Source organism: Sminthopsis crassicaudata, chromosome X (genome assembly GCF_048593235.1).
Source record: "Sminthopsis crassicaudata isolate SCR6 chromosome X, ASM4859323v1, whole genome shotgun sequence".
NCBI lineage: Eukaryota > Metazoa > Chordata > Mammalia > Dasyuromorphia > Dasyuridae > Sminthopsis > Sminthopsis crassicaudata.
Genome location: NC_133623.1, coordinates 79245525 through 79271794, shown reverse-complemented (window position 1 = coordinate 79271794; position 26270 = coordinate 79245525). Strand labels below are relative to the sequence as shown.

The window sequence follows — 26270 nt, the reverse complement described above, 5'->3', positions numbered from 1 at the left end:
GAATCCCCAGCACCCGGAAGGTGCTTGACAAATGCTTGATGGATTAACTTATTTAGTCCATCCTGTCTCATCCTTTTACAGATAAGGAAATTAAGTCCCGGTAAAGCAAAAATTAGAAGAAATGTCACTAGAATTTGGCTGTCATCTGAGTAGAACCTTGTGCAAAGTTGTACCAGAAAAAAGATTTGGTGCTCGGGCCTATGAGCATTCTCAGTCACAATGAAAGGGAAACTATGCTGAGCTTCCTCCTCTGGGAAATGAGGAGCCTGGATTAGATGAGCTCCAAGGTCCCTCTCAGTTCTGATGTTTAGGGTTCTAAAATCTCTCCCGGTTCTACCATTATCTGTTCTAAGTTCTCTCCCAACCCTGGCATTGCTTTGTTCGAAGATCTTTCCAAGCTATGACATTCTCTGTTTTAAGACCCTCCCAGTTCTAACATTCCCTGAATTTAAGGTAGCATAGAAATAAGGCCTTGAGCATCCCTTAGGCTTCCATTGTGGCTGTTTGGGAAGTGTCGGGCTCCTGCCTTTTTTCTTAAAAGGTTAGTGTGTTGGGAAAGACAAGCAAAGATGTCCCTCTTCTCACCACACCTCTTTTGACCTTTCAAGGTGAAATTTCAAGGCTGCTGGCAGCTGTTTAGTTTGGGGAAAAGGATGTTCAAAATTAGCTGGGTCCCTTCCTTGCCTGAAGCTTCCTCTTGGCATGGGAAGGAGACATGGAGGCTCCACACAGTCACTGAGGCTGGCTGGGTGGGGCTTGTCCGCCCTCATTAGGAGGGATTGGAGGCTGGTGGCAAGGGCCAGCTGAGTGCATACCTCTGCCGCTGACTGCATCCTGCATTCCCTCACCGGCCCTGTTATTTGAAACTAGGTCCCCAAAACACAGGGGCACCTTTCTTTTTCCTTTTGAGACAGTCTCTCCTGACGGCAGCAGGACTGTGTAAAGAAGCCATTCTTTTTTTAAATCTCACTTTTTAAAAGTTAATTTTTAATTTAATTTAATTAATTAAAAAATTACTATCTTTTGTTTTGACATCATCCTCATTTCTAAATATATCCCTTCTCCTTCCCCTCCCTGACAAGTCATCCTGATAACAAAGAAATAAAAGAAAGGGGAGGAAAATCCAGTTTCTCAAAATGAACCAAGTGCCCACCACATGTGACAGGATATGTGCTCTTCCATACCGATATTCCTCTACCTCTCCAAAGGTGGAAGGAAACTCCATTTTTCTCAATTCTTTTCAGATCTCAGCTTGCTCATTTTGATTACAGAGCATCCAGTTTGGGTTTTTTGGTCTGTTTTTCAAATCCTTTCATTTATGTGGTTGGAGTCTGGTTCTGCTTCCTCCACTTTGTATCAGTTTACATGAGTCTTCAGGGGACATTCCTAAGTCAGAAGACCTGGGTTCAAGTTCAACTCTGCTAATCATGGCCTTAGCAAGTCACTTTGATTCTCTGAGCCTCAGTTTATACCTCTGCAAAAATGAAAGGCTCAAACCAGATTAGCTGTAACTTAACTGTGCCTTTGGGCAAGGCACAGACTAGCTCATGAGCTAGGGGATTGGACTATGTACTCTAAGGGTCTCCCTAACAGTCTATGACTTTGGAATCTTGTTTCTGACAGATGAGGATGCTTTTGTACACTTTTGAAAGTCAAAAAATCCCTAATTCTAAAACATCATCCCCATGGTTCTCATGTGGTAGGCCTGGGGCACTTTGGCGAACTATCCTTCATCCTCCTGCTTAAGAATAAGCTAGCTACTGGAGAAAGAAACTCCCGTTTCTACGATGACACTGCTCCCATTTTACTACTGAAGAAACTGAGGCTTAAGAGGTCAGAGGATCATTTGTTTTAAAGCTAGAAACAAGTTACTTAACTCTGTCTGCTTCAGTTTCCTCCTATGTAAAATGAGCTGGAGACAGAAATGGCAAACTACACTGGTATCTCTGCCAAGACAAGCCCAAACGGGGTCACGGACGGTCAGATGTGACTGAAAAACGACTAAAGAACAAGTTACTATTATTATTATCTTCCCAAAAGTGCCTAATTTGGGGAGGCCTTTCAACATGCTACTCTCCTGCATTTCTCTATGGAGATTGCCTCAGAAAGTATTTGTGCTGCTAATAACAAGATTTTTTACTTATCAAATGGCTTAGACTTCAATGGCTATGGATTGGACGGTCACATGAGGATTACGGTGGCAAAGACGAACACTCCAAGGGAAGCTGGAAATGAACCAAAATATCCTTATCTTCCACATCTGAGATCTCGCTGAGATCCCAAAGGTATCACTTACCAACTCCAGCTTGACGTTTAGGTCAGGGGAAGTTACTCGGCAGGGGACTATCACCTCCCGGGCTCCAGAAAACACAGTGATCATCAGTGGCTCCTCATAGTATCTTTGCACAAAGGGCTGACTGTCATCTATGGGAGAAAGAAGGCAGACAATGAGCTCTCAGGGCTTAGCTTGTGGCGGTCAAACCCCAAGGAATAAGGGAAGGAACAAGTTCGTCTATAAATTTCTCAGGAGTATGTTTAAAGAGATCAGTTACCACGAGTAAATAAGAATAGTTTTGAATTCACATTCACCCCGTCTTTCCTAGCAGGGGCCAAGGGAAAGTCAGTACTCTCAAGTACTGACCTCTTGAGGTGAGGCCCTTCGAAACAACTATGGAAGCAGAGCCTTGTTTTGTACACTAAGACATCCAATGGGTAGAGCAGAGTCTGGACATCAGGTCTTGCTCTAAATTGCTCTGGTCACGGGGTGCCTCCTTCTTTCCAGCCCCCTCACCTGGGGCTAAACTTAGATGACAAGCGGGATTTCTTATTTTGCCTTTGTAAAATACCAGGGGGCGGTGGCTGGAGACCCAGGCTCAAAGCCGGGAAGAACTGAGTTTAAGTTCCATTCCCAGCACGTAATTATTGAGTATGACACGAGTCATTGAACTTCTTGGGTTAACCTCTAAGACGCTACCAAGATCTTTCACCAACTGAGCTGAAAGGTCAGTACTGACCTACTTTGATAGAGGGCATCACTCTACCGGGAATTCTCTACCCAGGTGGAATTACAAATCTAGACCCCATTCTTAAAGTAACAGACAATGAGTCTATCTGGGCACATGGCTCTAGGACTTTAATGTTGACAGACCACAGTAACTCCCTTCCCTCTTTCTTGCCAATATTGTTGTCAGGAAAGCATTATAATTCTCATTTTCCAGATAAGGAAACTGCAGCCTCAACATCATGTGACTTGACCAACAGTAGGACCACAGACCTAGCAAGGGCTAAGACCATGGAATGCAGCCCCTTCATTTAATGAGAGAGGAGAGGGAGGCCTAAAGATAGGAAGGTCGTATGTGGGGTTGGAAGGGACCTCTGAGACCAACCCTCTGACTTGACAGATGGGGAAACATTCTAAGGGACGGGAAATAATTTGTCCAATGAGACAGAGGTGAGATTTGAATCCAGATCCTCCGATCCAAAGTCAGAGCCCTGCTTCTTAGGAAGGAACAGTCTTAAAGCCAATGTGCAAATCTTCCATTCCTTCCTTACCTCAACTGTGACCCTTCTACATGCCTATGACCCCCACAACTGTGGCTCTGCTCCTAAATTCTGATGGGATTTCGCCAATGGGTCATCTTCACTGGGATGCTACTGAGTCAAGTTCAAGACGTCCCAAATGGAAACTTTTCTTGTTATCTTAAGCCCTCCAGGGTCGCCAATGGGAACATACTGTAAAACTCTTGAAGCTATTCTTGATCCTCCATATCCCCTTGTGTCCCCTCACCTCCTCTCCCAATTGTGGGTTATGTTGCCTTTGGATTCTAAAGCTTATTTCCATGGCAGCATTAAAAGCTGAAGGAGAAGGAAGTCATTGAGATCCTTCTTAACCTTCTGGGGTAGGAATCCAGCAGACAGGCCACATGTGTCTAATGGGAGATCTCAGAATCTCCAAGGAAGGGAAAGATTGCAGGAAGATGGGGCCAGGTTCATAACTCCAAAAAGGCTGTGGGAGCAAAAGCGCCGGGTCCAGGCCACTGGGACAAAATTAAGACAACTCCCCAAAGCGAAAATCTTACACTTGCCCTGTAACGAGGCAGAGCGCTGGAGAAATATAGTTGAGGCAAGGATTCTTACATTTCCCTTTGCTTGGGATTTACGAAGGTAAGAGAAATCATAGAATGTCAGAGGTTGGGGGCGGGCCTTAGAAAAGGGGAAGTCAGGGCTTGGAGGGAACTTAGAACACAGATTCTGGGAAGCAGAGAAGCCCTAACTGAGCACTGCCTAAACAAAAACAGGCCAATTTATAACTACTCAGCAGCTCAGTTACAAAGTTGAGCCGAGATGCTTCAGGTTTCCTAGGGTCCCTCACGTCACTGTGCCCCCGACATATTCTAAGCGCATCATCCCCGTTGTCTCTAGGCACAAACTGACCAAGACATAATTGGCGAGATTTTGGGTGATGTCACTGATTTTTTTCAAGCTTGAACCCCTCTGCAGAAGCCTTGGTGAGGACCTTGAATGGTGGTGCCTTGATGCTCAGCACGAGGCAATCTCTCTCTGCTGTCAATCCTTTGCCCTTTGTGGCCAGCCTTCAGGAATGGCTTTTCTCCTTCCCCTACAACTTCCCTGCAAAGCCCCTCTTCCAACTGTTGTAGTGACTTAATCACTAGAGAAAAGTGCAGTGTCTCCAGATGGCCCCTGTGGAAATGTCCACGGGTGCATGTGTGAGTCTAGTGGTCAGGCACAAAGAGTGCTGGGCCCCCCAGAACTGGCATGCAGATGGCTCTACATTATTAGCCATAATGGGCACAAGTCATCTGAAAATATAGCCAAAAACAAGTGGGATACAAATGGAAGAGGTAAATGAAGGGCAAGCCATCTTCTGGGCTTTGCCAAGTTTCTTAGGGGAACACACAGAGCTCTGCCAGCTGCTAAGGGAATGCCAGGGGCCCTGTGCATTAAAGGTTCTTGGACTCTATCAGTTATCCTCAACTTAGCCTATAAACAAATTCATCGGAAGATGGTCGATGAGCCTCTGGCCTACAGGATTGCCTCAGAAAATGGTCTTGGGTATCACCTTACAAGGCCTAGTTCAGTGGCAGGAAACCTGATTGACCCCGAGATAGCCTCAAAAATGGTGACAGCTAGGGAAAACAGCAGTCTCCTGAGTCACATCCTAAGCCTAGAGAGAGAACCACAACTGGCCATAGGTTGTAAGGAGGCCAATCCCAAACCTCAGCCTGGTAAGAAACAAAAATAAAATCCATAGAATTTCAGATGTGGCAGGGGCCTTAGAACATGGAAGGTCAGATCTGGGAGGTCCACTTTAGAACCTACAAGAGAGAATGTCAGAGCTGAAAGAACTTTTAGAATTGCCATATCCTATGTTCTAAGGATTCTGCTAATTCTGTTTCCTCCTCTGGAAAATGATGGAGAGATGGCAGAGTGAAAGGGACCCTTGGGATAACTTTCCCACCCGATTTCAAATAAGCAAAACCTTAAAACAGAAAAATCAGAACGGGTAGAAAAAAGACAAATGTCCCATCACAAGATGACTTGTGTGTGTGTGTGTGTGTGTATGTGTGTGTGTGTGTGTGTGTGTGTGTGTGTGTGTGTGTGGTTTCTATCATTTATGGGAAGCCATGACCCCTCCCCCATCTTCTCATGGGAGGATGTCCTGTGTATATAGCATTTATGGAAGGTCACGGATAAGGACTGCCATAGAGTGAGCACATGTGGATGGGCTGGAAGTTATACTCTTGGGTTTGGAGAGAAGAGAAGTTCATAGTGGATAGAGTATCAGGCCTGAAATCAGGAAGACCTGAATTCAAATCCAGCCTTAGATTCTTCCCAGCTACGAGACTCTGGGCAAGTCATTTCATCCTGTTTTTCTGTTTCCTTGTTTGTCAAATGAGCTGAAGCAGAAGGTGGCAAATCACCTCAGTATCTCTTCCAAGAAAGTCCCAAATCTGAACAAAAACGACAGAGAAAAGCCAGGACATTGCTTGAGCTCTACCCAGCTTTCCTCAGAATCATTGCTAGATCAAGCCTAAGAGTGAATTTTAGAGTGACAGAACCCCAAAATATTCAGAGTGTAATAATTTTCCTGCTTAAGGTGTCTTGGAAAGACTTCAGGAGAGGTGTGTCTTAATTGGGCACAGAGGAAGGTGGCCCAGCACAGGCACAATGTGGAGGCCCATTTGGAAAGGCCCATTCTGGGAAATCTAGTGGGAGGCTCTTAGCTAAAATAAAGCAGCATTGCCTATTCTGTCCTGGTTCAGAAGGCCAATGGATCAGTATACCTGCCGTGAGACCTCCAACACAACCACAGAAAGCAAATTGTGAGCCCCCAAACCAAGCTTAATAAGTGTAACGTGACCAGGCCAACCCAGTGCAATGGGAAAGCCCTAGAATGGCAGAAAGGCAGTGACAGGCCCCTGTCTCCCAGCAAAAAAAAAAGCTTGGGACAATCTCCCCTAAGCCCGAGGAGCAGAACTCAACTTTTAAAAATTGAGCAAAAAAGCAAAAAGAACTCTTATCTTAAAAAGCTACTATGGAGACAGGGAACATCACAACACAAACCCAGAAAAGGACAGTAATGGCAAAGTGCCTACAGGTCAAAGTGGGTTATGAACTGGTCTCAAGCTCAAAAAGCTCTTTTAGAAGAGCTAAAAAGGATTTTAAAAGAGAAATATAAGAGCGGGAAAGAGAAATGATAGCTATGCAGGAGAATTATGAAAATGTAGAGGGAGAAAAGCCAACAGTTTAGAAAAGGAAGCACAGGAAACTGACTGAAGAAAACAACTCCTTAAAAATAAACTTAATGAAATGGGGGAAAAATATCCACTGAACAAAACAACTCCTTTAAAAGTACAATTGGTCAAATGAAAAGGGAGGTAAAAAAAAAATTAACCAAAGAAAATAATTCATTAAAAATTAGAATTGGAGGATAGAGGAATGTAATAGAATATTATTATTCCATGTGAAATGATGAGCAGGTTGATTTCAGGAAAACCTGAAAAGACCTACATGAACTGATGCTAAATGAAATGAGCAGAACCAGGATATCATTGTACACAGTAACAAGAAGATTGTATGATGATCAATTGTGATGGACTTAGCTCTTTTCAATAATGAAGTGATTCAAGGCAATTCTTCTAGACTTGGAATAGAAAATGCCAATCGCATTCAGAAAGAGAACTATGGAGACTGAATGTGGATCGAAGCATAGTACTTTCATCTTTTTGTTTATTTGTTGTTTTTTCTCTTCCCTGGGTTTTGGGTCCCCTTTTGATCAAAAGATCCCCTTCTTGCACAACATGAGAAATATAGAATTTTATTTAAAAGGATTGCACAGATGGCTGTGTAAAGGAAGGAAGAAGAAAATTTTACAAAAATGAATGTTGAGATCTATCTTTACATGTGTGTGGAAAAATAAAAATAATATTGGATAAAAAAGAAAACCCCAAATCATAAAAGTTAGACATGACTGAAATGACTAAACAACAACAACAACTTATAATTAATACAAATTTTTAGATTGGTGAAGGGAGGAAGCTAGATAAAATGTAAATGGGCCCAGAGGAGAGTAGAACTGAAGGGGTCACTCCTTACACATCATCTAATCCAACCTTCAAAGACTGCATTTGGGCCCTTGCTCAGATACTTGAAGCTCTGTGACTTCAAACAAAACACATCCCTTCTTGGAATCTCAGTATCCCCCTCTCTTGAAAGAGGGTGTTGAGTGTATGGTCTTCTAGCTCTGACAATCTGTGATTTGATGTGTCTGCCTTTCCCAAAAAATATATCCTATTGCCCCAGCTAAAATAATCTGGGTGGTTCAATGGACTATAAAATAGCCCTGGAGTCAAAAAACATGCCTCAATGTTTCTACCTCAGACATATATTGGCCACCTGTGAGTGTCCTCTAGGCAAACATCCGAGTAACCAATCTGCACTGATCAAGGAAGTGTCTAACACTAGTGAGATGACAGGTCCAACCAACCCATCCCAACTAGACTGGAAATCCCTCTGGGATCAGAACCACATTTTTAATCTTCTTTTCATTTTATAGCATGCTTGGGACCATGAACTACACATGGATGATGCTAGAAAAATGTTTGTTGAATGACATTTCAACAATGCTGAAGGAAACGATGGTTAATTTTTTTATTTTATAATTATAACTTTTTTTTGACAGTACATATGCATGGGTAATTTTTTACAACATTATCCCTTGCACTCCCTTCTGTTCCGACTTTTCCCTTCCCTCCCTCCACCCCCTCCCCTAGATGGCAGGCAGTCCCATTCATGTTAAATATGTTATAATATATCCTAGATATAATATATGTGTGCAGAGCCTAACAGTTCTCTTGTTGCATGGGGAGAATTAGATTCAGAAGGTAAAAATAACCCGGGAAGAAAAGCAAAAATGTAAACAGTTTACACTCATTTCCCAGTGTTCCTTTTCTGGGTGTAGCTGTTTCTGTCCATCACTGATCAATTGGAACTGAATTAGCTCTTCTCTATGTTGAAGATCTCCACTTCCATCTCAATACATCCTCATATAGTATCATTGTGGAAGTGTATAATGATCTCTATTCATTTCACTCAGCATCAGTAGATGTAAGTCTCTCCAGGCCTCTCTGTATTCCTCCTGCTGGTCATGTCTTACAGAGCAATAATATTCCCTAACCTTCATATACCACAATTGACCCAACCATTCTCCAGGTGATGGGCATCCGTTCATTTTCCAGTTTCTAGCCACTACAAAAAGGGCGGCCACAAACATTTTTGCACATATGGGTCCCTTTCCCTCTTTTAAGATTTCTTTGGGATACAATCCCAATAGAAACATTGCTGGGTCAAAGGATATGCACAGTTTGAGCATTTGACATCTTTGCCTCAGTTTCCTCAACTGTAAAATGGCAATAATAGCATCTACCTCCCAACATTATTGTGAGGATCAAGTGAGATATTTGCAAAGCAGGTAGTAGCACAATGCCTGCTCTACTTTCCTTCCAACCGTAACACTGACTACCCTGGCCAGTCCCTGTCCTCATGGAACTTACAGTCCAATGGGAAAGAAAACATATAAACCAATATAATCAAAGCAAGCTCTGTTCAGGATAAATAGGAATAATGAACCAGAGGGAAGGCACTGCAATGAAGAAGGTTGGGGAAGGCTTCCTGTAGGACTTGAGAGTTGAGACTTAAAGGAAATCAGGGAGGCCAGTAGTCAAAGAGGAGGAGGGAGATTTTTACCAAGCAAGGGGGACAGCCAGAGAGAATGCCCAGAGCGAAAAGGTAAAGTTTCTCGTTCATGGACCAGGCAGGAGGTCAGGGTCACTGGAGTATGTGTAGGGGAGTAAGGGGCAAGAAGATTGGAAAGGCAAGGGGGTCAGCACTTGTTTGTGGTGGCTGAATTGAGGACTGATTGATATGAGGAAAGACTTAAAGAAAGGAGACCATTCCTCCTAAGCAGCTGTTGCAATAATGAAGCGAGGTGAGGAAAGCCCGCACCAGGGTGAAGGTAGTGCCAAAGGAGAGAAGGAGATGGACTGGAGAAATGCTGCTAAGATGACGTCAGCAGGGTTTGGGCAACAGCTCGGATCTGGGGGCGGGGATGTGAGACAGAGGAGTCCGGGATGGTGCTTAGGTTGTGAGTCTGAAGGACTGGGAGGATGGCAGTGTGCTTCTTAGTAATGAAAAAGGTAGACCATGGAAGGGGCCCTGGGGGGGAAGCTCTGTGTAGGGAATGCTGAAATCTACTGATGTAGTTTGAGATGTCTGAAGAGTAATTGATTAGAGATGGGAGATCAAACTTTTGAGCATAGTTCCAAATTGCTCTCCAGAATGATTGGATTCTTTCACAACTCCACCAACAATGTATCAGTGTCCCAGTTTTCCCACAGCCCCTCCAACACTCATCATTATTTGTTAACTGTCATCTTAGCCAATCTGACAGGGGTGTAGTGATATCTCAGAGTTGTCTTAATTTGCATTTCTCTGATCAGTAGTGATTTTCATATGAGTGAAAATAGTTTAAATTTCATCATCCGAAAATTGTCTGTTCATAAGGGATGGTTCATTTTTGACTACATTAAATTAAAAAGGTTTTGCAGAAAGCCAATGCACCAAGATTAGAAGGGAAGCAAAAAGCTGAGAAATCTTTTTTGTAGCCAGTGTTTTTGATAAAGGAAAGGATAAATGAAAGATTCCTTCATTTGCTCAATCCAAATCAAATCTCTCCCTTCATAGTTTCATGGAGTCTGAGGATTTAGGACTGGAAGGGATGTTAGTGAACTTGTAGGTTAATTCTTTCATTCTATAAAGGAAGCATTCTATAAAGGAGACTTGTAATTTACCTAAAGTCCCACAGATTTGTTATGTGGTAGTTCTGTGATGTTTTCAGCAAGTCATTTAAAGTTTAAGCCTCAGTTTCCTCCACTATAAAATGGGGGGTGAAGGAAAATTAAGAAAATGGAAGAACTAGAGATCCCATAGGAGCAATTTTCTATCTATTATGTCAAATAAACAAGTTAAAATATCTCCAAATTCAGAAGACTCAGCAATGGCAAGAAGACCAACTCATCAGTCCATTGGTCAGGGCACTTCAGTAGAATGACTTCAGGAACCTCCTAAAGGTTTATTTAGCAAAATGATTAAAAGAAATAAAAGCAATCAAAGAAGTAAAGACTGGAATAAGAATTCTTAAAGTGAAAATCAACAAGTTCAGCCAGATACCAAAGATTTTAGAATGAAAGATAAAATGACTCTTCCTATTAGTAGATTCTAGAAGGAAAAAAAGACACACAAAGAATTTTTTAAAAAGGAGACAAAGAAGGAAAACTATTTTAAAAAAGAATGGAACATGACAGCCTTACAAACCATAAAATTGAAGTCTAGGATTAGGCTGCAAAAAAAATTAATCTATAGATTCAAGGTCTTCTTGAAAAAATACGAAAAGAAAAACTGAATGCCATACTCCAGGAAATCATATGGAACCCCTTCCCGGAACTATTAGATGCAGATGACTAAGTTTGGGTCAAGGAAATCCCCAAGACATCAGCAGAAATAAACCTTGAGTTTAAATTGTTGAGAAACATAGTCCCATATTTGGAATGACAATATCAAAGAACAAATCTTTCACGGGAGAAGAAAAAACTAGCTCGATTTTAAGAAAGAAACAGGCAGAATAGCATCTTGGGATTACTCTGGAGTTACAAGAAATCTAAAATTGGAATGAGACATCCCTGAGAGTAAGAGACCCTTAGCTGAAATGCCAACATAATAAATCTCAAAAGGGTGAACCAAAACATCAAAGAATATGCTCATGGAAAGGAAAACACTTGAATTATTTCTTCAAAGGGAAACCAGGTGGTCTGGGCTTTAAACTTTAAAACTGAACAAATTGAAAGCTAAATAATTTCAGGTAGCAGTAAAACATTAAGAAATGAAATGTTTATTTGCATGTAGAAAGAGTGACATAAAGACATGAAGGTGGGGGAGAGGGGTGATTTTATTTATTCATAATTTTTTAAAAAACTCAGTGAGTGACAGGGAAAATGTAAAACCTACGCTATCAAAATTATGCTCAAAAACAGGGAAAGAAGGCACTGTGCCAACTGCCTCTTTCAAGGCATCCTTGGGAAAAGGATACTAGCTTTAAATGACCCCAAAAGATAGGGAGAGAAGGAGAAAGTGAAACAGCCTCTAAGTACAGTCTAGGGAAGGAACAGCAGGGGCAGACACTGCGGGGTGGGAAAGACGCCATTGGATTTGGAGGGGGTTTGAATGCCTCCTCTTTGACACTGATTAGCTGTGTAATGAGGGCCATCATTTCTCTCTGAGCCTCAGTTTCTTTTATCTGAAAAATAGGGATAATTCTTGAACTAGCTCATCTACAGGATTGTCGTGAGGAATGTGTACAAAGCTTAGAAAGCGTAAAATGTTACAGAAACATGAATTTTACTGGAAGGGGATAATCTTTTTGGTGGAAGTTCTCCTAACTCCCCCAACCCATACCAAGCTCCTCAGCTCCTCTGATTCTTTCCTCATCCACACTCTAGCAGGAGGCCAAGGAAAGGGACTGTTTCAGATAGCGGAAGAGGCAGAATTCAAAGTCAGCTTCTCTTCCAATCTAGTGTTACTGTGGGACCTTGTATAAGGTACCTCTGGGTTTCAATTCCTAGCATCTCTGAAAAAATGAGAAGGAAACAAATCTTTATTAAATGCCTACAATATTGCAGGCACTGGGCTAAATGTTTCCAGATATTGCCTCATTTGAGCTTTACTGCAACCTTGTGATGTGGTACACTTATGATCCCCCTTTAGAGTTTGAAAGAGGTTTTCTCTAATGAGGAGGAAACTTTACAGATAAGGAAACTGAGGCAGAGAGAGATTAAGTGACTTGCCCAAAGTCACACGATAGGAAATATCTGAGACCAGATTTGAATTCAAGTCTCCCTGATTCTAGGGGAGTACTCTATCTACTTCTCCACACACACACACACACACACACACACACACACACACACACACACACACACACACATCTTCCAGCTTTGCTCTTCTCTGTTCTGTAATCCCTCCTGGCTCTGCCATTCTCGCTTCTAAATTCAGTGCTAGAATGATGTTCAAACAGCTGCTGGTTCTGGATTCTGAGGGCCTGGGTTCAAATCTGGACTCCTATCACTTTGTATCTTCATGACTTTGAGAACGTTACTTCATTTTTCCAGGTCTCATTCCCTTTTTTAGAAAATAAAGTGCCAACCTATTGTTTCCTATCTTGTAAGGGAGGGAGGGAGGGAGAAAAGTTTGGAATACAAAGTTGAAATGAATATTGCAAACTATCTTGACATGTATTTGGCAAATAAAATACTATTGAAAATTTTAAAAAAAGAAAAGAAAGTACCAAATGGACTCCAAAGTTCCTCCCATTCCTAAATCTATGACCTAAGAGTCTCATTTTTCAGAGGGAACGGAGACTTTAAAAGATTAAATGTGTAACCCAAGGTCTCAAAGAGACTAAGAAAAGTTAGATACAAACCAACTGCTCTGACTCCTTCCTCATCCATTGTTTTCACATCTTGCCACGCTGCCTTAGCTTGGATTTTGGTATTTTCTAGCCCACCAGGTATACTTCCTTCTTCCTCACTACCCCTAGAAAGATGTTGAACCTATCTGCACGCCTGATGGCCCAGAGAGCGTGGCATGGCAAACACTAGCGCGTGGGAGTAGAGCTAGAGGAGACCACACTCACTTTTGACGTACACGTACACCCTGGTCATGAAGCTCGGGTCCTCCGAATCAGGGCTGTCCTTGTAGCTGCAGGTGAAGTAGCCAGTATCACTGGCCACCATGCTGAAGATGGTGAGCTGATTGCAGATGAGCGGAGCATCATTGGGACACAGGTGCTCAGCTATGCGAAAGGAGCTGCTGGAGGAGCTGTTGACCCAGTGCCAGACTAGTGGGGCAGATCCCCTGTGGAAACAAACCAGAGAGACACATTTTCAATCATAGCTGGGGTAGGATAATCATTTTGGAAATGTAGTCTGCCTTAGCTCCAACCTCCCAGGATGAGTGAGCAGGTACCTTAAATGTACAACAGCTGTGGGAAACTCAACCTAGAGGTAGCCCAGGATTCCCCAAATTTATCCCAAGACAACAGTGGGAAGCCAATAGGTGGTCACTCACTTTTGAGGGGTCTTCTTGAAAAGAAGACTATATCCCATCTATTCTGTAGGTGTCTATTTATATGCAAGTTACCCCCCTCCTTAGAATGGACTATCCCTGAAAACCGGAATCGTTTGGGACTTTGTCTTCCTAGCACCTAGGGTGGTAGTCAGTACACAGTAAATGCTTAATAAATGTTTGACTGAAGGAATGGAGGAATGCCTTAAGTGTCTACTGTTCAGGCCTTCATCCATCTTCCACATAGCTGCCAAAGTGATTCGGAAAGCCCAGACTTGCTTGGTCACTTCTCAGTAAATTCCAGTGATTCCCTATTACCTCTGGGGTAAATTACAAACTACTCTGTCTGGCTTCCCAATCTGGATTCAATATAACCTTTCCAGACTGAATCTAAATTATGGCCTTTTTCCTCACCCCCTCCATTCCAGCTGAGCTGTTCTTCTGGCTTTACCTCACACAGGATGCAACTGCTTGGGATGCTTTCCCTTCTCATTTCCCTTTCTTAGAATTCCTAGTTTCCCACAATGCTTAGCTCAAGGGTCACCCACTTCCTACATGAAACCGTTCCAGATCCCCCACTCACTTACTACCCTTCCCACCAAATTACTTTCTATTAATTAATTTTCTTTCTTTCTACCTATCTATCGATCTATCCATCTGTCTAGGCATCTAGGTGGTGTTTCCGTGGATAGAGTATCAGGCAGGACTAGAGTCAGGAAGATCTGAGTTCACTCTGTTTGCCTCGATTTACTTATCTGCAAAATGAGCTAGAGAAGGAAATAGCAAACCACTCTAATAGGTTTGCCAAGAAAACCCAAAAAGGGAGTCGCAAAGAGTTGAACAGCACTAAAATGATTAAACAACAAAATCTATATAATCCAGATATTTATCTTCATGTGTTGTCTCCTTCCAGGGAAGATAAGCTCCTTGACAACTAGCATTAGTAGAGTACCTGCCATATGCCAGGCACTGTGCCAAATGCTTTACAAATATAATTGTTTGATCTTCACGGCAGCACGTGGAGGTAGGTGCTCTTATGACCCTCATTTTATGGGTGAGGAAACTGAGACAAACAGAGTTAAGTGACTTACCCAAGGTCTCACACCTAATAAATATCTGGGGCTGGATTTGAACTCATGTATTCCTGAAGCCAGTCCCAATGTTTTCTCCACTGGAGTGCCATGTAGCTGTCCCAGAGGGCAAGGACTATCACTTTTGCCTCTATCCCCAGCACTTAATATAGTAAGTGGCACATGGTAGATACTTAATAAATGTTTATTGACTGACTAATGGAAAGCCCTACCCTAAGCACCAGGAAAACTGTGAAACTTAGATGACATGCAATCCGTGATGGCATGGCACTCAGAATTTACTGCTTTGCATTCTCTGCTCAGCGTAAGGAGATACTGTCGTGTTGAACTGAAACCTCTCTGGCATCTTAATGCAGGAGAAAAACCAAATATGCTCCTTTCTCCTTCACTCACTGTGGAATATATTACCTTCCTCCAATATTCTTGCCTGTGGTCATACTAGTCTCCTACACTTGAATCAGGGAAAGAATTGATTTCCCACAGCAGTAGATGGACGACCTTATGGCCTGCAGCCTGTCTGGGCCAATTTGAAATCACAGAATTCTGAGCTAGAATTGTCCTCAAGAGCTCCATGGTTCAACCTTCTTCACTTCACAGTGGAGGGAGCTGGAAGCCTAACAGGGAGACAGAGAAGGGTCTTTGCCCCCTCCATCCTGTGAGGCCCTAGATGGGCTCAGATTCTAACTGGGACTGCACATCCAGGGTTTTGCCCACTGTATCACATGACCTGTCTGACTGAATCCAATTCACGCAACAATCCTTTATTAACCAACCCCATTGTGTCTGTGTTGGGAGAGGTACAATGTTTAAGTCAAAGCTTCTTAAATTGTGGGTTTATGACCCCATATGATGTCATGGAACTGAATGTGGGGGTCACAAAATTATGATTTCCTATCAGTAAATGTTTAAGTTGAATACCTATTGTATATACTTGTGTGTGTGTGTGTGTGTGTGTGTGTGTGTGTGTGTGTGTGTGTGTAATATTCCTATATACCCAAGGTCGCATAAAGATTTCTCAGCCAAAAGGGTTGTGAGTGGAAAAAGTTTATAAAGCCCTGGTTTAGAGGATATCCACCCCGGCTTTCTGACCAAGATCTCCATCTTCCTAAATAGAGGCAAGTTCCTACAATGTCTACCTACTCCATCAGAAATCTGAAATCAAAATGATCTCAGAATTCAGTGAGAAACAACAGTTAGTGATTCCTTTTACCCCTGAACTTTACAAAGAACTGTCCACTGTAGATCGCCCTCTCCTCCATGATCCTCTTTTGCCTCTAGGATTTCAGGACACCCCTCTCTCCTGTTTGTCCTCCTCCCTCTCTAACTGCTCCTTCTTTGCCTCTTTGCTGGATCCTCCTCCAGATCACACCCTCTAAACACGGGTGTCCCCTGGGCCTTCTCCTCTTTTCCTTCTGTGCTATTTCATGGCGAGTTCATCAGCTACCATGGATAATCATTACTTTCGATGTTGACGATTCTCAAATCTACCTATCCTCCCATAACCCTCAGCTTGTTCTTTGATCTCCCATCTCTAATCAATTACTCTTCAGACATCTCAAACTACATCAGTAGACTTCAGCATTCCCCACACAGAGCTTCCCCCCAGGCCCCTTCCATGGTCTACCTTTTTCATTACTAAGAAGCACACTGCCATCCTCCCAGTCCTTCAGACTCACAACCTAAGCACCATCCCGGACTCCTCTGTCTCACATCCCGCCCCCAGATCCGAGCTGTTGCCCAAACCCTGCTGACGTCATCTTAGCAGCATTTCTCCAGTCCATCTCCTTCTCTCCTTTGGCACTACCTTCACCCTGGTGCGGGCTTTCCTCACCTCGCTTCATTATTGCAACAGCTGCTTAGGAGGAATGGTCTCCTTTCTTTAAGTCTTTCCTCATATCAATCAGTCCTCAATTCAGCCACCACAAACAAGTGCTGACCCCCTTGCCTTTCCAATCTTCTTGCCCCTTACTCCCCTACACATACTCCAGTGACCCTGACCTCCTGCCTGGTCCATGAACGAGAAACTTTACCTTTTCGCTCTGGGCATTCTCTCTGGCTGTCCCCCTTGCTTGGTAAAAATCTCCCTCCTCCTCTTTGACTACTGGCCTCCCTGATTTCCTTTAAGTCTCAACTCTCAAGTCCTACAGGAAGCCTTCCCCAACCTTCTTCATTGCAGTGCCTTCCCTCTGGTTCATTATTCCTATTTATCCTGAACAGAGCTTGCTTTGATTATATTGGTTTATATGTTTTCTTTCCCATTGGACTGTAAGTTCCATGAGGACAGGGACTGGCCAGGGTAGTCAGTGTTACGGTAGGAAGGAAAGTAGAGCAGGCATTGTGCTACTACCTGCTTTGCAAATATCTCACTTGATCCTCACAATAATGTTGGGAGGTAGATGCTATTATTGCCATTTTACAGTTGAGGAAACTGAGGCAGAGCTGTCAAATGCTCAAAGTCACACTGGTTTGAAGCATCTGAAGCTGGCTTTGAGCTCAGATCTTCCAGACTCTGAATCCTATGCTATTTAAGGCCCAGTAAAGTCCCACTTCCTGCAGGAAGCCTCCCCAGTGCCTTTGAGTGCCTTGTCTTTGTTCACCATCTCCTATTTACCCTCTATATATCTTGTTTGTTTGTACATAGTTCTTTGCATATTTATTCCTCTATTCCATTGGAAGCTCCTTGAAGACAGGGACTGGTTTGTTTTTTTCCCCTTTTGTATTCCCATAACTTAGCACAGTGCCTGGCACATAGTAGGTGCTAAATAAAAATATATTGACTTACTGGTTGATCCAGGAGCCTGCCAAGAAAGGGGGAAAGTATGGGTATAGCCAAATGCGATGGCCTCTCTGAGAAGAACCAGATACATGTAGCCTGCAAGACCTTCTGTCCCGAAGGAGCAAAAATGGAGGAACTTCAACCCAGGACAGAGGGAACAGACACCAGAGTGAGCCCAGCAGGGCTGTCTGCCCTAGCCTATATGCATGTTTCCAGCTCCTTCAAGACTAGACAGGTCTCTTGTCTTTGTTTCTCTAGCACCTAGGTCTGGCACTGAGAGGGGAGGTAAATTCATATTTCACAAACATGAGAACATGAAAAACATGTTTGGTTGACTGAATGACGGTCATTAGGCTGGGATATATGCATATTAGAACTGCAAGGGAAGCAAATATTTGTGGTCCAGTGGGAAGACCACTGGCTCAAGACGCAGAGGATCTACAACCTGAGGGAAATACTTCCTCGCCTGGGCCTCAGTTTCCTTTTCTGTAAATTGAGAATGAAATAAAATGGTCTCAGAGGTGCTCTTCAGCTCAAGTCCCTCCAAGGACTTTCTGGTCACTTGGCAACCTCATGCCAACATGGAGTTCCTAATTCTGAGGTTCTCCAAGATGCCTTCCTGGAAATCAGGTTGGATTATGTTAAGAATTCTGGGAATATTCTGGGAAAGCAGCACTGTGGTCCTGGGGAATCCCCTGAGACTCTGGCAGATGATTCTCATGCCTTAGACCAGTTGTGACATTCCCAGTCACAAGGTCTCTCCCCCACCATCTTCCTGGGGAGAAATAAGCAATGTGTTGGATTCCCCGATCTCCTGACTAATTTTCCTATCCTGTATTCATGGCCTGGCCCCTGGGGACCAGTTTCCCGAGGCTTTTAATCTGTGACATGTTAGTTTAAGAAGTAGAGCCCTGCTGGGCATCTGTAGGCACCGGGCAAGGCCTAGAAATCCAAGCTAACCCAGCAAACATTCATACGTGTCTCTTAGGGTAAGGTACCTCGCTAAGTAATGGGATCCCAAAGGCACAAAAGAAGGAGAGCCCCGCCTCCAAGGAGCTCAGAGGGTCCTGGAGAAGAGATACATCTCTCCTATTTGGTATATCTGAGAAAAGCAGACAGACAGAGAGAAACGCCTCTCTCTCTCTAGACTATCTCTGTATGTGTGTCTCTCTCACACACAATACACAGATAGAGAGACACAGAGACTGAGACAGACACAAACATACAGAGATAGAAGGACAGAAAGACGGAGAGATCTACGGAGAGATAGGGAGATGGGAAAGGAGGAAAGGAGGGAGGGACAGAGGGACTGAGGGAAGAAAGAGAAAAAGATTAGAATTGGAGGAGGAGAGAGCATTCAGCAAGGATTTTTGTAAAGCTGGTACCCGAGCTTAACTTTGAAGTGGTCCAACAGGTTGAAAAGGGGCCTGTCCCGTAGGCTGGTGCCAAAGACAAAGAGGCGGGTGATAGAAACAGGCCTGTTTGCTTGAACCTGGGACTCTCTACCACAAGGAGGAATAATGTCTCTGTGCTGGGGTACACTGAGGCTGCCACGGTGGGATGCTGACCAAGGGCCATCTATCACAGTCAGCATGCTTGCCACCGCAGAATATACTAGACAGCATTAAGAACCTTCCAGCGCGGCTGTTTAAGTGTGCTCCCATCGTTTTATCCTCAGCGGCTGCTCAGGCCTGGAGGCGAGCCCGGACTTAGAAGCTGGTAAAGAGTTCCAGGTTCAGCCAAACTGGCCTAGCTGCCAGGCACTGTGCAGTGGCTGCTCTCTTTAGCTCATTTACCTGCCCCACAATGTCATGATAACAGTAATAATGACAACTCTTATTGCTCTAGTGCTAATAAGGTTTGAGAAATAAGTAGCCCCACCCCTTCCTCTCTCTCTGTTTGAAAATTATTTTCCTTGTTCTGCTCACCTCGCTTTGCATTAGCCAATAATACAGGTTTCTCGGAAACTATCCATCATTTCTTACAGAAGAGTAATATTCCATTACATTCATATATAATAATTTAGAATCATTATTATTAATAATATTATTATTATTATTTATAATAATAATCATATTTGTTTCTTAAAGAGTCTATATCTGTCTCTGTCTGTCTCTCCTGGAAGCACTCATGGTTCACACAGGCTCAGGGTCATAGAGCCAGCAAATGCCTGAGGCCGCATTTGAACTCAGGCCCTTCTGCCTCCAGCCCAGTGCTCTATCCACTGCAGCGCCACTTAGCGGCCTCTCCTTGTTATTTCATTTAACACGCACAATAACTGTGAAAGGGCAAGCGTAAGCAATGGGACCCCTGAAGGTGAAAACTAGGAAGAAGGGGAGGGAGGTGCTTATGCCTGGACTCCCCTATTCTTTTTTTTTTATTGTAGGGATAGTCATTGATTTTGGTAGGAATGTGGCAATATGATAAACATGATAACACTACTGTAATTTACAAATTTAGTGCTTAATCAATAAAATAACCAAATTATCAATTGAGTAAAAACAAATCTTTGCGTCGTATAAGGGTCTGGATCCCAGACCCTTATACGATGCAAAGATTCTTTTATGTTATCGTCCATGTTATGTTATATACATATACATGTGCATGTATATACATTTGCATATGCACACACATATCCATGCATACACAAATATGATATTGGCACAGATATGTATAACCAAGAGTCAAAGAACATGAAAAATTAGTTTTCCAAATAATTAAAAAATATTAACAACCACCTCCTGCTGGGTAGCATTGTGGATAGAGCACTTGGCTTGTATTCAGGGAGATTCATCTTGTGTGTCCATATACCTCAGACACTTTCTAACTGTATGACTCTGGGTGAGTCACTTAATCTTGTTTGCCTCAGTTTTCTCACCTGTAAAATGAGCTATTTTCTTTGCCATTATCTTTGCCAAGAAAGCCCCAAAGGACATCTTCACAAGCCGAACACGATTGAAATAACTCAACAACAAACTGTTTGACATTGGGTAAGTCACTTTAACTCTTTGGGCTTTACTTCATCTGCAAAGTAAGGTGACTGTATTCAATGCTCTCTAAAATCCCTCCCAGCTCTAGGTTTAGAATACTCTGTTTAAGATTGCTCCCCATCATTTTTTTAATAATAGCTTTTTATTTACCAGATGTATACATGGGTAATTTTACCACATTGACAATTGCCAAACTTTTTGTTCCAAAACTCCTTCCCCCCACCCCCTGCCCCAGAAGGCAGGTTGACCAATACATGTTAAATGCGTTAAAGTATAAGTTAAATACAATATATGTACACATGTCCAGACAGTTGTTTTGCTGTACAAAAAGAGTCGGACTTTGAAATAGTGTACAGTTAGCCTGTGAAGGAAATCCAAATTGCAGGCGGACAAAATTAGAGGGATTGGGAATTCTATGGAGTGGTTCATATGGACTCCCCTAATCTTATGGGCTAATCTGGGAGCCCAGACCTCTGCTTCATCCATGGGATGTAACTAACTGGAGACACAGACATGAAGCCCAAACATCTCATCTCCAGATTGATGTTACTGGCTACTGGCTACAAAGATTATCCCCTAATAAACCTCATCAGGACATATGAGTTCTATATATGTAGCCTGTCTCTCGCTTTATGAAGTCATGTAAATAAAAATGATAATAACAACAATAATGCTGTCGTTCCCTTGTGTTTAACTCTGTGGGACCCAATTTGGGGTTTTGTTGACAGAGACCTTGGAGTGGTTTGCCATTTTCCTCTCCCCCTCATTTTACAGAGGAGGAAACTGAGGCACATAAGGTGAAGAGACTTGTCCAGGGTCACACAGCTATTAAGTATCTAAGGTTGGTTCTCAGTGCAGATCTTCCTGTTTCCAGGGCCATCTCTCCATTCTCTACATCACTGAACTGCCTCTAAAATTTAGAATGCAAAAACAGGAAGTAACATTGAATAGAAGAAGCTAATCCATTCTCTTTTGAATTCTTTGACTCTCAAAGTAATACTCAGCCCCAAATTAACTCTCTTCCATCTCCACAGTAATGCTGACTCTTTGATCCCAAGAGTAATTCTCTTTGACCCCCAAAGTAACTCCCTGTGACACCCAAGGCAACACTTTAACCCCTCAAGTAACGCTGATGCTTTTGGGGAAAAGGGAAAAGGTGCTAATTGAAAATTCCTGATCTTTTTTTCTACGAGACCTAGTACACAGTAAGCACTCAGCAAACACGTTGACTTGACATTACATACACATCTCTGCTTTTATCAATAGTCAATATAACCAAAATCCTTGAGGACTCCCCTTTATCTACAGGATAAGCTTCTAGTAGTCAGGGCCCTCCCACAAACATGACCCAACCTGCTTTTCTGTCCTTTATTCCTACTACTGCCTTTTATACACTCAGTTGTTGTTATTCAGTCATTTCAGGCATGTCCATCTCTCCATGGACTGTTGTTGTTAGTACTATTATTACTATTAACAATAATTATGAATTAATATTAAATGTCTGAGTCTGGATTTGAGCCTCAGGCACTTAATAACAATAACAATCACATTTTTAAAAATTTTTGAGCTTAAATGCCTTAAATACTTTATAAGCAAGGCAGTGCAAGTGGTCCTATCCCCATTTGATGGATGAGACAACTGAGGCCTGGAAAAGCTGAGGGATTTGCCAAGAGTCCCTCATTCAGGACTCAATATCTAGGAGATTCAAGTGCCTGCACCCTGAGCCCAGAATATCCCTTGGAAACTGGCTTCTTTTTTTCCATTTGAATGATGAATTTTGTGTTTTTATTAGAGCTTTTTATTTTTAAAACATGCACGGATAATCTTTCAACATTATCTCTTGCAAAACCTTGTATTCCATTTCTCCCTTCCCTTTCTCCACCCCTCCCCAGCTGGCAAATAATCCAATATATGTTAAACTTGATAGAAATATATGTTAAATCCAATATATGTGTACATATTTATATAATTATCTTGCTGCACAAGAAAAATCAAGTCAAACAGGAAAAAAATGAGAAAAAAATAAAAGCAAGCAAACAACAACAAGAAGAGTGAAAATGCTATGTTGTAAACCACACTCAATTCCTCCAGGCCTCTCTCTGGGTTTATATGGCTCTCTTCATCACAAGATCATTGGATCTGGTCTAAATCATCTCGTTGTTGAAGAGAGCCATGTCTAGCAGAATTGATCATTGTATAATCTTGTTGTTGGCATATATAATGATCTCCTGATTCTGCTCGTTTCACTCAGCATCAGTTGATGTAAGTCTCTCCAAGCCTCTCTGTATTCCTCCTGCTGGTCATTTCTTACAGAGCAATAATATTCCATAACCTTCATATACCACAATTTACCCAACCATTCTCCAATGGATGGGCATCCATTCATCTTCCAGTTTCTGGCCACTACGAAAAGAGCTGCCACAAACATTTTGGCACATACAGGTCCCTTTCCCCTCTTTAGTATTTCCTTGGGATGTAAGCCCAGTAGTAGCACTTCTGGGTCAAAGGGTATGCACAGTTTGATAACTTTTTGAGCATAGTTCCAAATCACTCTCCAGAATGGTTGAATATGGTCACAATTTCACAACAACGTATTAGCGTCCCACTTTTCCCACATCCCCTCCAGCGTTTGTCATTATCTTTTTCTGTCATCTTAGCCAATCTGACAAGTGTGGTTTGGTACCTCAGAATTGTCCTAATTTGCATTTCTCTGAGCAATAGTAATTTAGAGCACCTTTTCATATAATTAGAAATAGTTTCAATTTCTTACTCTTAAAATTACCTGTTCATATCCTTTGACCATTTAAAAGATCTAGAGTCTATTTTTTTCATTTTTTGTTAAAGCTTTTTATTTTCAAAACATATGGACAGATGATTTTTCAACATTGACCCTTGCATAGCTTTGTGTGCCAAATTTTCCCCTCCTTCCCCTGATCCCCTTCCCTAGATGGCAAGCAAGCCAAAATATGTTATACATGTTAAAATATATATATTAGATCCAACATATGTAAACATATTTATACAATTAGGAGACTGGCTTCTTAAAACCAATCCAAACCAAATTGAATCTTGACTCTCAGCTGAATTTCAAAGAAAGGGGTGATGATCACAGAAGCCCATGGCAAAATAAAAACCCAAACCCAAACTCAAGCCCTCCCAACAACTTGGAGGCTCTGTCTCAGATCTCTTCAAGAGAAATTAAAAAGCACTTCCGAAAAGCTCCCTCCATCCTGTAACTCCTTAAGGATGACCAAGTCCAGGCCTTGGTTTCTTTGAAACAGCAGGAGAAGAAAGAGATTTGAAAGGGTTATCATCTCCTTTAGCAGATGAAGCAAGAGCAAGAGCAGAGAGTGGGTACAAAGGAGGGGTCACAACTTAGTAACACTTAATTCAATTAAACTTAATTGATACTCAATCTTATTAACATAGGCTTGGTTTTTCTGCTCCATGTTTTACAAAGCACGCCATCATGGATGACACTGATCCTCACAGATTGGGGGGGGGGGGCAATATTTTATCTCTACCAACTGAAACGGAAAGCCATTTCACACAGAGAAGCCATAAGTAACAATGGAAAGTCGCATTGCTTTGCTTAACAAAAACCTTAAAGAATTCCTAAATTCGGACCCTTGCATCTACTAATTGTGGTCCTTTGCTCAATGTCAGCCGAAACAAGTCTCACTCTGCTTGCCTGTGATTTGAATTTTGTTTTCATCAACGTTTATACTGGAGTTATGGTCATGATATCCCCTCATTTTTGTGACTGCCCCACGCCAAGCGCCCAGGAGTTTTTCCCTCCTGGGGCCCCTACTCAAAGCTCTACACAAGGGTATGACCTAGGATTGGCAGCAACCAAAGAAGGACAAAGGAAAGAGCAGCTCCCAGCTCAGCCCAGACAGGAGCTGCCCGAGCCTCCAGCTGTCGCTAGCCTTCAGATTGTCTTTCTCCAGCTGTCCAAAGAACCCTGAGCTTGGCCATTTCCGTGCCTATAGTCAAGGCTTATCTTCAATCAATACATGAGGCCAAATGGGTCAGCTCTTGAAGCCTTTCCTCAGCTGCACTGTGCCCCTTTCCCTGATTACCATAGGTTTATGTGTCCAATCTCTTTGGATTTACTGTTTTCTTGGTCAGTCGGGTTTTTTTCCAGTCATAGCTGACTCTGTCACCCCATTTGGGATTTTCTTGGCAGAGATACTGGAGTGATTTGTCATTTCCTTTGGGTCATTTGACAGAAGGGGAAATGGAGGCAAACAGGGGGAAGTGACTTGCCCAGGGTCATACAGCTCCTTTCTGTGATGGATTTAAACCTGGGTCCTCCTGATTCCAGTGCTGGCACTCTATTATACCACCCAGCTGCCCTTTTTATTTATTAAGTATGTGTGTACACATTATGTGTGTATATGGGCATACACACACACACACACACACACACACACACACACACACACACACGAGGTACTTTTTGTCTCCTCTGTTAGAAGGTAAGAACGAATCGATCTCTATCCTGGAAGAGCTTGCCTTCTAACAGAGGTTAGCTCTTCCAGGATAGAGATGGATTCATTCTTTTTCTTCATTGCCCACATAGCAGTAGTCAGAAAGGCAAGCTGGGCAGCTTTATTCACCTCAAAGCCACTGCAGGAAGCAGCAGCCAGCTCAAGTCCATCCTTAGCCATGCCTTCTTTGACTTGAGCTCCTCCACCCTCTGGATCCACTCAAAACTGTCCCTTTTCTTTCTTTTTGGTGAGATTATCAGGGGTTAAGTGACTTGCCCAGGGTTAAATGTCTGAGGCTGAATTGGAACTCAGATCCTCCAGATTCCAGAGCTGGTGTTCTAACCACCGCCCCACTCGAAACTCTTCTTGCAGGAAGATGACTTGAGGGCCTCATGGCACGGAAGGCAACAGCTAACAGATTAGTGCTTGTGCTAGTGGTTCTGGGCACTGATTCAGAACCACATTGTCACATCAGCTGGTTTCCTGAGGAATGAGGCCTTACTGTGGGGCCCCAATAGTTGTAGCTCCTATCTGTCGAGCTAGAAGGGGCCTCAGAGGCCATCCAAAACAACCCCTTCATTTAACATGGGGAAACTGAGTCTTGGGGGTGAATTCCAAAGTCACAAAGTAAGGATCCCATTGACAAAAGTGGAAGAATTGAGATTTGAACTCGGGTCTTCACTGCCACCCCAGTGTACCACACTGGCAGAATTAGAAGTTTTTGTTGAACTCTGTCCCATGGACTTTTATCTAAGACCTGATGGTCTTCTGTCCGTGGGCCGTTAGAGGAGTGAGAATCCCTTCCCTGCTCTTGGAGAGGCAAGAGGAAGTGAAAGGGAGGATACAGCTGCTAGAGACGCTGTTCTTGAATCCACAGCAACAACCTTATCTCTGGTTTGCTCCAAAGGTCCAGGTGAAGGAAGAGAAAAAGAGGAAGAGGAGGAGAAAAACGAGGAGGTAGAGAAGGAGCAAAGGGAAAAGAAGGGTGGAAGGCATGGGAGTAAGAGGAAAGAGCTAACCAGCTGGCAAAGAAGTCCTGAAATAATTTTTAATTGAATAAATAAGCCAAAAATGAGTAATTAAATAAAAGGGTTTTTTAAGAGTTGACTCGTTCTCATCTCCCCCCTTTCACAATGAAGAGCTGCTGCAATCAAAACTTTGTGTCTCCCCGCCTCCCCTTGCCCAGGGAGGCCTCCAGAGGCTGGAGGAGTCCCCAGGCAGC

General features: G+C 42.8%; 1 protein-coding gene across 2 annotated transcripts in view; it reads right to left on the bottom strand.

Moving 5' to 3' along the window:
• LOC141548207 (vascular endothelial growth factor receptor kdr-like) overlaps positions 1-26270 on the bottom strand; it is a 179102-nt gene that overhangs the window by 94005 nt on the left and 58827 nt on the right. For both annotated transcript variants that reach the window (XM_074276906.1, XM_074276907.1), the window contains exons 3-4: positions 13268-13488; positions 2297-2424 (exon numbers count right to left, since the gene is read on the bottom strand). In XM_074276906.1, coding sequence (XP_074133007.1) covers positions 2297-2424; positions 13268-13488 — 349 coding nt within the window. The remainder of the gene's footprint in view (positions 1-2296; positions 2425-13267; positions 13489-26270) is intronic.